This window comes from Heloderma suspectum, chromosome 2 (genome assembly GCF_057233095.1).
Source record: "Heloderma suspectum isolate Gila_16-S chromosome 2, 16-S_ref, whole genome shotgun sequence".
NCBI lineage: Eukaryota > Metazoa > Chordata > Lepidosauria > Squamata > Helodermatidae > Heloderma > Heloderma suspectum.
The window spans coordinates 141,214,631-141,233,608 of record NC_139459.1 but is presented as its reverse complement, the minus strand read 5'-3'; the positions used below and the strand labels follow the sequence as shown (position 1 = coordinate 141,233,608).

The window sequence follows — 18,978 nt, the reverse complement described above, 5'->3', positions numbered from 1 at the left end:
TTAAATGGCTTCCACCATTCACCTGGAAGTTCCCTACTGAGGCAACAGATTACTGAAATATTTTCTTATTTTTGTGATTGATAATATTCAGACGTAATGCCTATCAGGAGCTTGGTAGCGTCTAAACTCTGTATAATGGGGAACTGCATAAGTAGAGATGACAGGGAAGCAGAGAACAGCACATGAATCTTGTTGAGGCAATAAAGGGGAATGCTGGAATTTACACAACCTTTGAACCTCCTTTTTCACACCCATTCCCAGTTCACCAAGCCTCATTACTTCTTGTAAATACCACTCAAAATGTTTCTGTGAATCACTCCCAGCATTCTTCTTACTAATGTGATGTGGTTGGAGCAGCTTTCTTGAAGAACATGTGAAAATACTTCCTATTCCCCCACCTACCTACCTGTTAACTTCACAAGTTAAGATATACCAAAGAAAAGCAATGCAATGCATTTCAAATTGAGTTCCAGGGAACCTGGGAGTTCCTCAGAACCTAATGAAGGTTAATTAATGATGGGCAAGATTCCCTGTACAAAAAAAAAAGCTTGCTCAACACCAGCAACAAGTGACCACTTTATCCATTTTCTATATCTCAAAGCAGCACAGACTTCCTCCTTGTCTGGGATTCCAACATTCAAGAGAAGTGTGCCAAATGAAATTAGCACTTCTACCAGTGCCTGGGTTTGTTTTTGGAAATAGCCCATGATTATTCCAGGAAAATTATCAATCCACCAAGTCCAGAATACATATAGAAATTTCCCTGGGACATACAGAACGGCCCTTGATAATCGTTATGTAATTGTTGTGTTGTTTAAAGTGTATACACCCTATAAATAAAGCATTCAGAAAGCAAAGGAAGATACAACTGAATATACAAAGTGGAAACTAGAGCTCAAAAACCACCATAATTTGATCTTGTGTTAAGGCTACAATATTATGGGTACTGTCTTGGAAGCAAGTCCCATTGAACAAAAGGAGTAAAAATGCACAGGGACTGTGCAATGCCACACTTATTTACCTCCTGATTTGTAACATTTTTTTTTCAGAAATAATTCCCTTATTTCCATAGGATTTATTTCCTAGTAAGTGTATTAAGGATCGCAGCCATATATGTATGGTAAACTTGGCTAGGATCAGCTGTTGCAGTCCAATCCCTTCCATATTTGCTTGGAAGCAAGCCCCACAATGGGGCTTACTTCCAATTTCCAAGGGAACATAGGATTGTATTTTAGGCTAACAAGTGCAACCTAATCCCATACATTAGAATTTGGGACTTACTTCCAAGTGTATATAGGATTGTTCCCTTAAAATGCAATCCTAGCCTGTTTACTCATAAGTAAATTCAACTGGTTTTTGGTAAGATTTTTTTTTAATGCTTAGTGTTTCAGCCTTCCTAGGAACCCTGTCCCGTTGGGTCTGCGTTTGCTAGCTTTTTAATTGGCTCCTGTGCCTTCACCAGCAGCTTCAGCTAGTGATATTTTATATCACTAGGAGCAGGCCAAGGCTAGACAGTTGGACGCCATATTGCACACTTGGATGCCATCTTACATCATACATATTCATCAACGTCACGGGCTAGACCGAGCATTTGACCAAGCGGGCTCTGGCCTACGAAACCTGATGCCATACCGCGTTTGACTTTAATGAACGTGCCACAAGGTTCTTCGCGTTCCAAGCGATTAAAACAGCTCCTCTTTGGGAACTTGGGCTGTTGTTCCAAATGACGACGGAGCTCTGGAGATTCTCATCATTCTTAGGCCTTTGTTCACTAGCAATGAATTACTAGAAGAGGCCACGGGCCTTAGGTACGCCCAACACAAGCCCACTGGTTCTAGTCTGTCGTTCGACCCTTTTTGGGGGCCCGGGCAGAGCCAGGGACGGGAGAGGGGCCAGCAAGCCAACAGGGCCGGCGGACAACTAGCGACGCCCGGCCCGCCCACGCCCTGCCGGACAAGCGCCTGTCCGCTCCCTGGCTCCGCGAGCGCGGAAGGCGGGAGACAAGACGACGACGACGCGCCCACCTCCAAGAGGGCGCCGGCCGAGGGCTCCGCCGGCTGACGCCGAGCCGGGCGCGGCCGAGGGCGGGGACAGGCATTCGGCGGGCCAATCAGAGCCGCCGAGGACGTCGCCGCGTTCGCTGTCGCCGCAGCCCGTGAGACGATTCCGGGCTGACTCGCTCGCGGAGGTGCGGTGATGTTGGCGCCGCGGAGGCCGCCGCTGTTGCCGCTGTTGGTGGTGCTGACAGGAGCCGGGTTGGCGTGGGGCTGGGCGCCGCAGGGTGAGTCCGAGCCGGGTATGAGCCGTCAGCGGACAGGCCGGGTGGGTCTCCCTCGCGAGTCCCTTCCCCCCGCACCGGCCGTTGACTGCGGTTGTCGTCATCGTTATCAACAACGATCTCTCAGTTGCTATGAGCCGTGGAGGCCAAATGGGGCCTCCAGGGCCAGGAGCAGTTTCGGCTTCTAGGCCCTACTCGGCCATGAAGCTCGCTGGGTGACTTTGGGCCGGTCACTGACTAACCTACCTCACGGGATTGTTGTGGGGATAAAATGGACAGGAGGACCGCTGTGAACGCCACCTTGGATTCCTTGGAGGAAAGGGGGGATATAAATGTAACAAATATATAAATAAATTCACCTCTGAGCCAGTGGAGGCTGGTGGGTCCAATTTCGGTGGGGCTGTAAATGCATTCTGGGTTTCCTTCAGAACTCTAAAGGAGCTATCCAAAGGGCTGAACCCTATCCCAAAATGGCTTCAGAGCCTTCACAGGGTTGTTGTTGTTGTGAGGATAAAATGGAGAGGAGGAGGAGGAGGATAATGCTCATCTCTCACAGGCACAGTGGCAGGGAGAGATTCCTCCTGCTTGCATTCCTGGGAGAGATAGTGACCCCGGCAGCGAGAAAGCGGGGGATGGGGCCTTGCTGGACGCTCGGCGTAGACGCAGGGAGCGGCGCCAGATGGAGGGCGCCAAGAGGAGGCACTCTGCTCGCTTGGCGCTAAAACAATGGTCTCGTCCTGAGGACCCAAGGGTAAGAGGGAGGACCTCTCCATAGCCCATACATTCAGAATCTTCCTGCCCTTCTCCTTCGAATGGGGATCAACTGTCCTACCTGGAGCTTAGGCTACTCTGCTAACTACCCCAGTGCAGTTCCTGGCTTAGTCATTGGTGATTAGCATCTGAAAGAGTTATTAAGTTGTAAAAGGAATAAAGCCTTGGAAAGAATCCTTTTTGTCTGTGTTTTGAGTTGGCTATTGGAGGGGACTGTAAGAGGCAGCTAGGGCACTCCTGACACAGATTGTGTGTGTATGTTAAATTAGGTATACCTATTAAATCAGCATTTGGGATTGCCATAGGGGGTCAAAATATCACAATAGGCAATTATTCTGAGAATTTCACTGTTGGCTTTTAATGCTTTATTCTGGAAAAATGTTTATTCTGGAAACAGTCTTAAGATATTCATTGTCAACTTTGTATAGTGTTCCTTCAACTGTTATGTCATTCATAGTAGCATGTCAGGGATGCTCTGACTTGGATTCCTGCACTGAGCAGGGGGTTGGACTTGATGGTCTTGTAGGCCCCTTCCAACCTACTATTCTATGATTCTATGTATTCTTCCAGAGAAAATTTTGTTGCGAGAAATCCAAGTCCTGACACTCTATCCAGGCAAGTACACGAATTATCGGCGGACATCTCCAGTCCCTCAGTTGCAGTGCACTGGAGGCTCAGCTGGATGCAGCGCATATACCCCTGAGGTTGTCCAGTGTTACAACAAAGGCTGGGATGGCTACGATGTACAGGTATGTTTATTTGAAAACTTGCATGGAGGATGTAGCCCTGGCCTTGGGACAATGAAATTGTGTATACCTTCTTGGAGTATTCTCTTGATAAGTTAAAAAGGACTAGATTACTAGGTCTTGGGGTGGGGGAATAAGCATGTTTGTAGGACTCTGTTGCTACCATTTGTTTGGAATAAAGGAACTGTATACAAATTCCGGAAAAGATTATTTATGACCTGTTCTTCAGCCACAAGAAAAAACTAGTAGAATATATTAAAGTCTTTTTTTAAAAAAAACCCTGATGATTTTGATCCAAATGTTAGATGTATAGATCCGTAAGGATAATTCCTTGGTCTACTGCAATCTTTAAAATAGTATAGAGAACAGATATTTTAAAGAAACCATATTACTTGTGGCATATGGTAAGTTTAGATAGGATATTTGTAGTTCTGCTGAACTGGTAGGAAAGTAAGGGCACAGTCCTATGCATATTTGGACAGGAAAACGTCCTACAACTCCCAGCATCTGCCAGCCAACCATGCCTAAGACAAGCTGATTCTTTTCAGGCTGGTGTGGAGCTACATAGACTGTACATCATGCTTGCTAGTTGACTCTGAACAACATTTTGGACACTTCCTCTGCCAAGTAATTTGAAACCCAGTACTCCAGTTTTGATTTTTAAATTTTGTTTTAAAACTTTGTTTTAAAAATAATGATTTAAAGGTGTTTGACTCATTTTTAAGGATGCTTCTAAGCCCAGGTTATTAAATTTAAAAATCTCTGAGGATAAACTAATCTACCAAAAAAGCAGTATATTAAGGGTGCAATCCTATGCATGTTTAAACAGAAAAAAAAATCCTAATACTCCCTGAATTCCCTAGCCAGCAATACTGGCTGGGGAATGCTGGGTGTTGTAGGGTTCTTGTCTGTCTAAACATGCATAGGATTGGATCCTAAGTCAGTGTTTGAATGTTACAAAGCTCAAACCTTACAAAAAATGATACAAAGCTTCAAATCTTAAAAGGGGTGCAATCCAAATGTATCAATCCTTTGAAGTTTTTTTTCTCTTGTGAACCCCCCCCCCCCCTTGAGAACTGGACTGAAGTTGCAGACTATAAAAATACTGTAACTGCTTATTTTGAACTGGTTATTAAAAACATTCTGTGGTTAATTTTACTGTAAAAATCACAAACGCTGTTTCCCTTTTTCAGTGGGAGTGTAAAGCACATATGGATTTTTCATACCGCTTTGGGAAAATCGAAGTAAGCTGTGAAGGCTATGATTACCCGGATGACCCTTACATATTAAAAGGATCATGTGGCTTGGAGTTCACATTAGAGTTAACAAAGGACAGACAGCAAAAAGCTAACTCCTTTGGTGGGAGCTACTATTCCACAACTTCTCATGATTCATTAGGTTCAGGCGCTGGACTGGTCCTGGTAATATTATTTGTGGTCCTTGTTTACGGTGTCTACAAGCTATTTTTGTGTGATAACCGGCCACAACATGGTTTCTCTTACGATGATGGGCATTCAGGAACCAATTGGCAGGATCATCCAAGCCCACCTCCACCAGGATTTAAATCAGATGGCCAGGATTATCAAAGCCCACCTCCACCAGGATTTAAATCAAACTTTGCAGGTAAAGTTCTCGCTTATATATGGCAACAGGAACATAAACACTTTGGGATATCATGCCCAAAGGTGGACAGTAATATTCCATCCACAGGAGTTGTCTACAATTCTTCATTTGTCAGGCCCAAGCCCAATTCAGGTTCACAATTCACTGTTATAGTCTAAACTATAGTGCAGGCAACAGTGCCCACCAAAAGGATTTTGAGGTGGAAAGAACACAAGAAGAGCCCTGCTGGATCAGACCAAAGGCCCATCTGTTCTAGCATTCTGTTCCTACAGTGACCAACCATATGCCCCTGGTAAGGCCGCAACAGGACTTCAGTGCAATAGTACCCTCCTGCTTGTGTCCCCCAGCAACTGGTATACAGAGGCATACTGCCTGTGATACTGAAGGTAATATATAACCATCATGACTTGTAGCCATTGTGACGTAGACTGCACCACCCGTGCTGAGTCTGAACTCTTATCTACCCCTTCTGCACTGCAGATTGGTGGGAGATCAGCATGGGTGCTTTATGGCTTGTTTCCTGTAGATAAATCCTTCTCTAGCCTTAGTTCTTACTTCTATATTTATAACTCCGTATGGGAAGATGTAGGCCCAGAGGAAGATGTTGGCAGTGACGCAGGTGTATGTGTATTGTTGCTGTACCATTAAGGTGATCTATCTATGCCATTCAAACCTCAGTCTCTGAAATGGAGAACAATAACTTTAGAATTTGAGCATAATCGTGTTGCCCCCGAAATACATAAATGTAGGTTTTCTATTGGCAGATCTAGAATCAATGCAAAGGCAAATTGGAATGCTTGTTGGTTGTACCCTTTCTGTTAATGCTGCAGTTCCTCTAGTGCTGCAGTCCTAACCAGTTTATTAGGAAGTAAGTCCCATTGACGTAACTGAATCTTTTGAGTAAACATATTTAGGACAAGGCTGTTAAACTTTAAATTGTTTAGGTTTCTAGCAGTGGAGATCCTATTTTTACCTGCATTGCAGTGATGTTCTTATTTTGGGCTAGTTCACATCATCGGATGATTTGCATGGGTAAATGAACATCACGGACTCATCACTGCAGTTAAAAACATATCACTCAGTGTCACCCCAAACAATATGTTTTCAGTGGAGCACATTCAGCTGGGTGCATGTGCATGTATCAGCCAGCCTATTTGTGGATGTGCATGTATCAGCCAACCTATTTCCCCTCAGAATCATTCCTTAGAATTCTTCAACGGGGCTTGATTCAAAGCCTGAAATCACTGGAGAGCATGCCAGGTTTTTTTTTAGTGGTATGCTGAGGCAATTTGCCCACTTACTTGTAACTTTAAAAAATGTGAAAGAGCATTGATTTCAAAGATTTTTTTATCTAAATCTCTATTACGTTATTTGAATTAAGGAGGTGCTTGTGGTTCCAGTTATCAAACAAATTCAGGACCAGGTTTCTGGACTGGATTAGGTGCCGGAGGGCTACTGGGATACTTGGCTGGCAACCGAAGGTAATCCATCTTGTTTTCTCTTGGTAACAATCCTTCCTGGTTCTAATGGGCTAAATACATTTACATAAAACATAGGTAGAAGGAGAGGGGAATGGAGTCCCAGGGGCCAGATGGATTTTGTTTACTACCAAACTTTTAGCATTATGCAACTTTAATTTTGGTCATTTTTTTGCTTACAGATTCACTTCTAAACAAAAGGAAGGTTTTGATTTTAAAAGTTTTGAAATATTTATCCCACATTTTAATGTTGCTTTTCTTAAGGCAGGGGTGGGGGTCCTTGTCCCATGAAGGGCTGAAGGAACAGTCAGTCAAGTGCTGCAGTCAATGATGTTCAGAGCCAGAGCCAGTGACTGGCAGAGCCAAAGATAAAAATGGGTGAATGGTACAGCATTCTCTCTCTGTGTGCCATCCTGCATGAAATTAGGCCGAGGGCTACAGGTTTCCCAATCCAAATGTTTTATATATAGCGCTCCAATCAGTAGTTATTGGGAGACGTTATCATGGTGCCTGACCACTTATGAAGGAGTTGGGTTCTGTGCAGGTGCAGCTAGGAATTTGGTGGTGGGCGGGCAAAGGGCTCCTCCTCCCTCAGCTGTCACCACCAGCAGCCATTCCAGCAGACTCTATGGAGGGAGATGAGATGGAGATCAGGGCTCCTTGTATGTCATGTTTTTGTATATGTACATATATTGTAAGCCTGAGTGCAGGGACTGTCTTATTATATGTTAGTTGCTCTGGGAGCCTTTTTGCCTGAGGAGCGGCATAAAAATACTTCAAATAAATCATCATCATCATAATTTTTAAAAGCATTTATTTTCTTCTTTCCCCACTGCCATCCCATGCTTTACAGCTGTACTACTTCTACATTCCTGATATGTTAGAGCAAAATAAAAAAACCAAATTGTTTGCCAAACCTCATAAAAAAAGAAGTACTCTAAGCGTGTGAAGTTTCACATTTTAAACCTGCTTCAATTATAGCACCATCATGATGACAGAAATAAAATGGAGTTTTACTCTGCTGCCCTGCTGCTAAGCATATTTACCTGAGAATAAGCACCATTTTATTGTAGAGAAGGATAATATATTGCTAAAGTAAGAATAATAAAATGAGTATCTTTAACCATGTATGTGGCCAGCCAGCTGCCCCCAACTATAAAATGTTTTTTTTAGACATGGAAGTGCTAATACTTTTTAAAAACAACGAAGTGTTTGCTGCTTGTCCCCATCACCTGCCTCTCTCTTCGTGGGCAGTCATTTAGGGTGGCCCTGGGCTGCAGGGCCCTGGACCTTGACCCCAAGGTCCACCACCCCTAGTGGCACCACTGGTTATGTGGCAAAATATGCTTACCTGGCAGGGAGAATTTTAAGGTGACGCTCATCCATTGCACTCCAAGTGTGTTTTCCCCTGACCCCTGTGATTTCCCCAAATGCAGGAAACTCAGTTGTATAATTTGTGGCAATGGGGGACTGCATTTGCTCTTTCCTTTGAAAAAATATTTTTAAAAATATTCTTTAAGCCCACTGTCTGGAAAATGGATTGGGCACCAGAGTATGTAGACGCTGCCTAGCCTTGACATACACAGCGCCCCATTAATATTGCTCTTTCCCTTGCAATTTCCAGAGAATAGTGTTAAATGGTGGTTGCTTTCAAATGGCTACTGCAATAGAACGTGTTTCCTAAACTCTGTTTTGCTTGTTTTGTATTCTCTTTTGCTTTGGGGTGGTGGGTGGGGCTTCAGGATCAAAAGGAATAGTACAACTATTCTCATAGATACACATAAAATAATGAAAGGTTCAACTTGATTAATGTAATGCCCCTCCCTATTCCTAACTTAAACCACTGGTATCTATTTTATATTCCTGCTGCCTGCATCATTTTTCTGTATACAAATACAGTCACGTTTCTGTCTTTCAATTTCTGTTAACTGGTTACTTTTTCCTTTCCACACTTAGTTATGATTTTGTTACTTACTTATGCATGTACTCCTCTCTAGCTCCTCCTACTTCTCTTACATCTCAGGTTTCTTTTTATACATTCCTCTCCAGACTCTGGGTTCTTCTGCTTCTTGTCACGCCTCCCCTTCCATTTTGCATTTTCATGCTTTTTCTCTTACTGCTCCTTCTTTATGGAACACTTTATGCGCTGATGTTCATTCAGTTTTCTTGCTCTTTTAAAAAAATTCCTTAAGATTCATTTATATTGGTGAGTTTACATCAAATTAGTTTTGGATTTTTTCTCAGTTTTCAGTTTTATTTTTGCTATTTTCCGAGGCTTGTGGAGCACAGCTTGTTTACAGACCCTTGAAGTTCAATCCTGTGAGATCCGCCCTTGATGTTCATAAGCCTCCAAACTCAGAAGCTTACGAGCGTCTGGTGCAGATCGGGAGGCATGGCAGAGGCGATCGCTGCCTGTGCTGCACCTCTTGCTCTGCATTTTAGCTGGATGGGCTTTTTTGTCTGTCTAGCTTGGGTGCTGTGCAGGGGGAGGTGAGTAGGTTCAAGAGGCCTGAGGATACTGCATAACCTGGCCTCTCTGGTCCCCTCCCCACCCATGGAAACACCCCCTTTACCTCCTCTCCGAGGTTGCTTTTGTGCTCTTGGAGAGGCAGCCGGTGCTGTTCTCTCTGCGACAGCTGGGGAGAGGAGGGGCGGGGAGTGCGGATTCCTGAGTCTGAGGTCGGAGCACTGTCTCTGACCTCGGGTCCAGGAATCCAAAATATCCTGTGGCCCCCCAGATGCTGTCTAGGGGCAATAGGATTGCTTCCCCCATTTTTTTAGGTTATTTACAAATATTATTTACACAACTCGTTTGACTTTAGTTTTGTGCTGGATATCTGTGTAAATCTAAATGGCTTCTGGGTGACATAAATCCTTTGGGATGCAGTTGTCTATCTTCACAACCTACTATAATTGCTCTGCCTTGGTTAATTAACCTATAAGGGACCAGATAAATCCCAAAGCTTTCTATGGGGAAGTGCCGCTTCAGTCTTTACTTTTTAAAAAGATTATGACCTTCTGTGCAGACACCTTCTCTCAAGCTTAAGCTACAGCTTGGCTTTTTAAATGGTTGTTATGGCTTTGGATTTTTTAAAAATGTCTTACTATGTTTTTATCTGGTTATAGTGTTCATTTTCCAAAATCTTGTAAACTGCCTTTGTTGGCTTTAGAAAGGTGGTATAGAAATACAGTAAATATTGAATAAATAAAATACGCTTCATTTGTTTCTGTGGGCAGCATTTCTGAAAGTTACGCTGGTGGTTTTAGGTATGTTCATCATCTTCCTGTGTTTGAAAATCTTGATATAATTTGTTCCTAATTATGAGGCATGGATCAATGGTAAATTGGTCACTATGTTCCTTGGTGATATTTGTTGTTGTTGTTCAGTCGTTCAGTCGTGTCCGACTCTTCGTGACCCCATGGACCATAGCACGCCAGGCCTTCCTGTCCTGCATTCTCCCCCGGAGTGTGCTCAAGTTCATATTCATTGCATCGGTGATACTATCTAGCCATCTCATCCTCTGCCGTCCCCTTCTCCTTTTGTCTTCAATCTTTCCCAGCATCAGGGTCTTTTCCAGAGAGTTTTCTCTTCGCATTAGGTGGCCAAAATATTTGAGCTTCAGCTTCAGTATCTGTCCTTCCAATGAGCACTCAGGGTTGATTTCCTTTAGGATGGACTGATTTGACCTCCTTGCAGTCCAAGGGACTCGTAACAGTCTTCTCCAACACCACAGTTCGAACGCATCAATTCTTCGGCGCTCAGCCTTCCTTATAGTCCAGCTCTCACAGCCATACGTTACTACTGGGAAAACCATAGCTTTGATTAGACGGACCTTTGTCGGCAAGGTGATGTCTCTGCTTCTTACTATGCTGTCTAGGTTTGCCATAGCTTTCCTCCCAAGGAGCAAGCGTCTTCTAATTTCATGGCTACAGTCACCATCTGCGGTGATCTTGGAGCCCAAGAAAGTAAAATCTGTCACTGCTTCCATTTCTTCCCCTTCTATATGCCAGGAAGTGATGGGGCCAGATGCCATGATCTTCGTTTTTCTAATGTTGAGTTTCAAACCAGCTTTTGCACTCTCCTCTTTCACCTTCAACAAGAGGCTCTTTAGATCCTCTTCGCTTTCTGCCATTAGGGTGGTATCGTCTGCATATTGGAGGTTGTTGATAATTCTCCCAGCAATCTTAATTCCGACCTGTGATTCATCCAACCCGGCGTTTCTCATGATGTACTCTGCATATAAGTTAAATAAACAGGGCGACAATATGCAGCCTTGTCGTACTCCTTTCCCAATTTTGAACCACTCGGTTGTTCCATGTCTGGTTCTTACTGTTGCTTCTTGACCCTCGTACAGGTTTCTCAGGAGACAGGTAAGGTGGTCTGGTACTCCCATCACTTTAAGAATTTGCCAGAGTTTGTTGTGATCCACACTATCAAAGGCTTGGTGATATTATTCTTTGTTAAATTGAAATGCATTATTTTAATGGAACTACAGGAAGGTTCACCTTCAATTTGTTGTGATTATTGAATATCCATTGTTGTTGTTCAGTCGTTAAGTCGTGTCCGACTCTTCGTGACCCCATGGACCATAGCACTCCAGGCCTTCCTGTCCTCCGCTCCCTCCCGGAGTGTGCTCAAGTTCATATTCATTGCATCGGTGATGCTATCTAGCCGTCTCATCCTCTGCCGTCCCCTTCTCCTTTTGCCTTCAATCTTTCCCAGCATCAGGGTCTTTTCCAGGGAGTTTTCTCTTCGCATTAGGTGGCCAAAATATTTGAGCTTCAGCTTCAGTATCTGTCTTTCCAACGAGCACTCAGGGTTGATTTCCTTTAGGATGGACTGATTTGACCTCCTTGCAATCCAGGGGACTTGTAAGAGTCTTCTCCAACACCACAGTTCGAAAGCATCAATTCTTCTGCACTCAGCCTTCCCTATAGTCCAGCTCTCACAGCCATACATTACTACTGGGAAAACCATAGCTTTGATTATACGGACCTTTGTTGGCAAGGTGATGTCTCTGCTTCTTACTATGCTGTCTAGGTTTGCCACAGCTTTCCTCCCAAGGAGCAAGCGTCTTTTAATTTCATGGCTACAGTCACCGTCTGCTGTGATCCTGGAGCCCAAGAAAACAAAATCTGTCACTGCTTCCATTTTTTCCCCTTCTATATGCCAGGAAGTGAATGTGCCTTTCCTGTGATGGTTTGTTTGTTTATTGCTGGTGAGGGACTTTTCAGTAAATGACCTTCCACTTCCTTTCTAAGTTATTTGGCTCTTTAAATGGTATATTAGTACACAGAGGAAAACATTGATAATTACCGTTTATGGTGTAAGTATGGTTTAAACCATTTTTTTTCCTCCAGGTCACCGTCATATCACTCACATTCTCCTTACTACAATACATGGGCTGGTCCAACTGCTCCACCTCCTGCATCTGGCACTTCAAATAGCTCTTCAGCACCTTATAATACAGGGACAAGGTCGACCTCTGGTACGTTATAAGCCGTGTTCACTTTGGTTTTCCTGGCTAACTACAGGCAGTGTGATATCAACCTCTTAGCTTCAGTCCAGAGAAATTTGTTGTATTTAATTTCGGTTAAAATCCACAGGACTTAGGCTAGTGACAAGTAATCTAACCCAGAGTTTTCAAGAGGACTTAGGCCTAGTTCTCACTGAGGCAGTAAATCTTTGTCTGGGTTATACAACTTCAAAATGCAGGAGTAGGTTTACATGATTTGATGCTTTACACAAAAAATAACGAAATCACTGCATATCGAAAACTGGTATGTTGGGGCGAAGGCTAGGGTAGAGCTGATTTCCACCTCTTTTCTAAAGATCCTATGTGTATTTACTTAAAGGAAGCTTGATTGAACAGTGACTTCCGTCTGAGAAAACATATTGTTTGGTCCCCTTGCTACTGAACCTTTTGCTGTCTGTTGAACTACATGTACTCTCATGGCCTGGTAGCTTGAGTTCTGCTTTGTGTTTATCTCCTACAACAAGGAAAAGAAAAGAACCATGGGGGAAAATCTGATTTTTGAGCTCAAGCATGTTTGAGCCCAAACATCATGAATATTTCTGATTATAAACCAAACAGTGTGGACAACTACTTTCTATTTCATGGAGAACCACTGTTCTGCCCAGTAAGTATAAATTGTTGCCTCTGGATAGTTCTGGGCATTTAATCCACATTAGAGTTAAGCATGCTTGAGCTCACTGGACTCAACTGACTTAAGTACACCTAACTCTGTGCTATACTGTGACACTTGTCATCAGTAAATGATCTTGCTTAGTGTTCTTGAATGTCTACATAGAGAGCCAAACAGAAATTCACTAATTTTGTAATTGTTACCATTTTCTTTAAGCAGATATAATTCTGTGTATCACAGGGCATGTGTGCTACATTACTAGAGGTTTTAAATAAAATTATGCTCCGAGTTAGAGGCTGAGACAACTGTCCATCCCTGAGGCTGCAATCCTGTATCCACATACCTGGCAGTAAACACAACTGAACTCAGTAGGACTTCTTTCTGAGCAGATCTGTATAGGATTGCACTGTTAGCGACTAAACTTTTTGCTGCTCTTAGCAAATTCTATGTAAACTCTCTTATTTGGTAACATACCCTAATGAAATTACTAATGAATCTAGAGGTATGGTGTATAGATCTATCATGAATATTACATATTTAGTATAATGATTCTATTTAGTTGCAAAATTATATATTTTAATTGTTCTTGCAATCATGTTATATAGGAAATACACAATGTAAGATACTTGATTTAAATCTATGGACCGGTTTGGACATTGTTTAACTCAGGAACTGGTGTGACTACATGGGAGCAAGCTTCCTGTCTGCTTGCCACTTCTTCTTTCCAAAACAGGTTGCTATCATGATGTCGGAACCCAGAACCCTGGGCAATTTGGGCAATTGTTGGGTTGGCTCTGGGTTGTTTAACCCCTAAACAACCTGGGTTTGGGGTTCAGACATCACAACAAGTACGGGGTGCTCCTGTGTTGTTTTGGAAAATGGAAGTGGCGAGTGGGAGGGAGGCTCACTTCCATGTGGCTATACCAATTCCTGCATTTTTTAACCCAGAAATTGGCTGTTATCACCAAACCAAGTCAATGAGCCATTCACACATACTACTAAACCATGCTTTAGTGTTACAAGGATGAGATGCAATGAGCCTCAGACTTATGCTGTCCCCCCTCTTCCTCTGGCTCAGCCTCGAGGAAGAATTTCAAACCTTTGTTTCCATTTTTGATTAATCATGGCTTGTGTTGATTAAACCCAAGAAACTGATTAATCTGAACCCTGGCTAGTTATGAAGGGGGCTTATTTCCCCCAAAGGTAGTTAAGATTAGTCGCAGTTTTAGGGTTTGGATGACAAGGTGAGCTGTGTGTCAGTCTAAAGCAAAAGTGGAAGTTTCCAGTCTCCTTTTAGGCACACTGGAGGGGGAGGAGGGTGCATGTGGGATAGCTGTGGTTCATCTTGCTAATATAATTCATGGTCATAAATATAAATAAAAAAATAAATCTACTCTGTTACCCCAGCTATTGGCTATTGACTAATAATATTTTTCTTTTCCTACCTCCCTTAGGTTTTGGAGGCACGAAAAGACGATGAAGCTCAGCTCCTGAAGCTCTTGCCTGAGCAAGTGAATAAAAGCAACATTCCAACAATTCTGAAACCTGTTTTAACTCTGTTTACAGGATTTATAACAGTCCAGCTTTGGATTCAGTTGCACATATTTGTATTTCAGTTTTTTAAAATAATGTAGTTAAAATTTAGGCTTAAAGAGATGCTGTTTTCGATAATTGTGTGGAAAGGGAAATGTAGGAAAGGCAGATGCAGAAATTCAGTCTGTAATCATTAAGACATTTTTTACTCTTCGGAATAGGGTGGCCAAGTAATACTTGCATAACAATTTATACCTGCTAACGTTCCCTCTTCTCCACGACTATTAAAGGTGCAGGAGCCTGTCCTCATTTGCAGCTGGCCATCCTAGTCATGCACCACTAACTGTACATACTAATCTGCATCCCAGTCTCCATCAAAAGACACATCCAGCAAGTTCAATGGCACCTGGACGAGCATTAGAACATGCATCACATCCAGATGCACATCTGCATCCACATCAGCTAAGGCAGAAAATGGCTTTCCCGCAAGATTCTCCCTTGCTGGATCAGGGTGTTACTTTTTTTCACATGGCAGGATATTGATAACATAATATTCTTTGGACACTTTTTTCATTGGCAAACAACCTTTTCAGTTAGACAACCTTTCTTCCTAGTCTTACTGAGAGTGAAAATGGTGGATGTTGTCTTCGCTCCCCTTTCTCCTCCCCTCTGGAAAAAAAAATCCCCAATTGTTTGCATTTTAAACGTGCTAAAATAAAGTCATGCTTTGATGTTAACGCTGTCAAAGCAGTGTGATTTCTTCTTCTAGCAACTCTTTAATACTAACATCAGCCCCAGCTAGCATGGCAAATGGTCAAGTATGCTGGGAGTTGCAGTCAAAAGCATCTGGAGGGTACCAGGTTGGGGAAGGCTGTACTAACAGACAGGTATACCAAGAAGCTCTCTCCTGGCAGCTGCATTAATTTAATTGAAAAATCCAGTGTCGCTTGTATTACACTGATGGCCATTTTGGGAAAGCAGTGCTATAGATCTAGTATCTGATATTTTTACACAGTTGTGCTCTTCTGGACAGTGGCCTGCTTTCCTGTATGCTGAAGAGTAGCATGGTGAAGGAAGGCAGTGGAACACTGTCTGAGATCTTCCATCGACTGAGCATTGTTTCTAACAGACATAACAACGAAGAGAGTTTGTACTTGGAACTGTGCCCTTTATTCAGCCTTTTCCATGCTCCCTTTTTTACATAGTAACAGACTAGTTTTAAGCAGCAAATATTACAACAAAATGCAGAATTGAGAAGAACTTGTGCAAAACTAAAAATGAGTACTGGAAATAATTTTTTTTCATTATAGAATTCTGAACATTCAGGAGGAGGGCCTAGCACATCCCTGAGACAGTCAGACCCTCATATGGGCTTCCTTGACTACTGTCCTGTAAAAAAAGTTGATTCCCTACTTCACTTTAACCAGCATGAATAATACTATGTTCTCTTAGCAGGACTACTTCAAGTTGTTCCTGGCTAAGTGGATTATCAGAGTTAGTGTGGGGTGGATGGAGGTATATATAACTGTCATGCTCTGTGTGTTACATTTCCTCTGCAGCCCTTCCCTTTCTGGGTCACTTTTTCTCCCAGCCTGGCTGCAAGAGCAGGTTTTCCAGTCAAGCAGGGAAAAGCAGGAAGGAGGGGAAGGAGGAAGGTTGCAGAAAAAAAGCAGGGAATTAAGCACTCCCTCTCTTACCTACTGCTTCTCCCCTGCAAATGCCCTTCTCCCCTACTTTGCACTTTTGAGACAGAGGCAAGATTGGGAATCCCATGTTCACTGTCGAATATCTAGTTCTGGCCTTGTCTGTAAGCCAGCTTTCCTCAGATGTTTTGAACTACAGCTTTTGCTAGCTCCAGCTGGAGTTTGTGCTTGAGAACTTTCTGAAAGATTGTGTCTCATGTTAGTGGATAGGATCCCATCTGGATTTTCCACCTCAGGCACCAACATGTTTTGAGCCAACTGTATTTCTTGTAGAATCTAAGGCTGTGATCCTAAGCACCCTTACTAGGGAGTACAGTCCATTTTACATCCCATTGAGGTTTTTGGAATAAATATGCCTAGGATGGCACTGTGTAAGTAATCCTGGTACACATTATCCAAACTGTGATAACTGTAAGTTCCAATGAAATACCTAGCCATTAAATTAATATAATAGCAGTTTTTTGCTATTAAGGCATCCTCATGGGTGCCTTAAAGCCCATAATCAAAGCACTTTGGAATTCCTTACTAGAATATTCCATCTATTACCAAAGTCAGTAGTATTAAACCCAAGCTATTTAATTGCTAAAAATATGAGACCTTGAAATGTGTGGATATATAGTTCTGCAATGTTTACATCTCAAGTTGGCCAGTACTTTCTAGCATCAGAACATACCATTTCTTGCAACAGACACAGGAAGCTCTCTGCTGTCTCCTCCATTTTATCCTCACAACAATGCTGTGGCATCGGTTAGGCTAAGAGAGGGAGTCACTGGCCCAAGGTCATCCAGTGAGCTTCATACCTGTGGGAGACACAACACTAGCAGCCACCACTCCTCTGTTTCCCAGTTCCCAAGAGATCTCTGGAATGTGCAAACTGGGATTGTCTTTGTGAAAGGCAGGAGTTTAGCAAGTGATCAAGCAGGGCTTTGAAATGCTAATCTTCTCTGAGTCATGCCTTATTTGCCCCATCTAAAGTGAGGCCGCACTAGTCAAAGTAAAATAACCAGATTTTAAAAATCAGTAAAGCCTTCCAAATTATCAAGTAAATTCCAACCCACGGATCGATCTATCTATCTATCTATCTATCTATCTATCTATCTATCTATCTATCATCTATCTATCATCTATCTATCCATTCATCCCAGTTCCCAATGTTCGATCCCAATTCTTACTGTAGTGTAGGCAGTGGAATCTAAGACGGGGCTCTGCAGATAGTAGGTTTAGCCCCAGCTATTGCACTAGGGTATCTGACAGACTCTCATCTCTCATATGAACCTGCCCAGTTACTAAGATCATCTACCTCTTAAACAAAATAAAACATTTATATAATGAAAAAAAAAAGTACTTCGTGTCAGTTCCAAACCTAGATTTGGCTGGGGCAAGGGAAATAAGTCCTTCTCTGTTGACACATCCAGATTTTGGAATCCCCTACCCCGGGAGGTTTGCTTTGTCCCCTCTTTGTTGGCCTTTGGGGGCTGGATGTTATTGCTTGCCTGCCTGAATTATATGCAACTCTTCTACTTTTTAACTCTGGCTTTTTATTATGTTTTAGGATGTTTCTTACTGTGGTTGTTCAGAATTTGTTTTATCGCTGACTGTTATTTTTGCTTGTTATTTTTTTATATATTCCTGTTTTTATTACATTTTGTTATTTTTGTAAGCAGCCATGCAGTCTTTGAGGAAAGGTGAGCTATAAATATTTTCAAATAAATAGATAAAGGTTTCCTGGAGGGCACCACTTTATTTTATCTGGCATATGTGAAGGGTTGCCATTAATTCCTATGGATAAAAGTAAAGGTCTTCACTTGGGGTCAATATTGTGACAAGAGAAAACCTGCCATCACCCTTGACAGGGATAGCTAAGCCACTGTTAACAGGGAGACTGCGGGTGGGGAGCAGTGTCTGTCTTGTCCTTTTTTTGAAGGCAACTCCAGAATTATGGACAAGGGGGCAATATGTTTCTGGTACTTGCCTACCACCCCCATGCCCAAGGAGCTGGGGAAGAAACTCTGGAGGAGAGCTGTGGTTTTGTGGGGGGGGGGGGGGTCCAGAATCATCTAGTTAGCCACTGTAGGACAAAATGAGGGGTGGTAAGCCTTTTGGCTCCTGAGGTGCACATGGGGTGACGGGCTGGTGGCTACGTGTATGTGCACACATGCACCATGTACACTCATATGCACGCACACACATACAGACTTCCCCCCATGCACACATACATATACACTCATATGTGTGCGCACACGCTTCCCTCCCTTCCCTGCGCATCACCTGTGTGCCCCATTTCTGAGCAGAATCGGGCTGCTGCCAGTCCATCAAACAGCTTAGTGGGCTGGCAGGAGCCCAATTCTACTGGGAAACGGTGCACAGGAATGACTTTCCTCACATGCCGTGTTTCCAAGCATTTTCCCTAATTGTGCTGGGAAACAGGGCACGTGAGGAGAGCCATCCCCTCGCACACTCTTCCCTAGCACATTTGTGGTGGCAGTGGTGGCGTGGGGTGGCTGGAATTGGGGAAAGTCTGGGTGATCGGGTACCTATGACTGGCTGCATGTGGGCTGCCCACCCCTGGACTTGATGAGCCATTCATCCAATCACGCAGGGCTTTTCTTATATTCTGATCTTGGAGATATGGGGGGTAGTAGCTCAATTGAAACATAAACTCAGGGTGAGGTGGTGGTGAAAAAGACACCATTCCTACT

At 43.1% G+C, this 18,978-nt stretch overlaps 1 protein-coding gene across 1 annotated transcript; it reads left to right on the top strand.

Annotated features, from left to right (window-relative positions):
- Nucleotides 1-2,157: 2,157 nt before the first annotated feature.
- Nucleotides 2,158-18,002, top strand: SARAF (store-operated calcium entry associated regulatory factor). Its single transcript, XM_084835079.1, has 6 exons — nt 2,158-2,281; nt 3,620-3,798; nt 4,989-5,418; nt 6,800-6,899; nt 12,258-12,385; nt 14,498-18,002. Exons 1-6 carry the CDS (start codon nt 2,197-2,199, stop codon nt 14,521-14,523), a joined length of 948 nt encoding a protein of 315 aa, XP_084691205.1. The 5' UTR covers nt 2,158-2,196; the 3' UTR covers nt 14,524-18,002.
- Nucleotides 18,003-18,978: the final 976 nt, after the last annotated feature.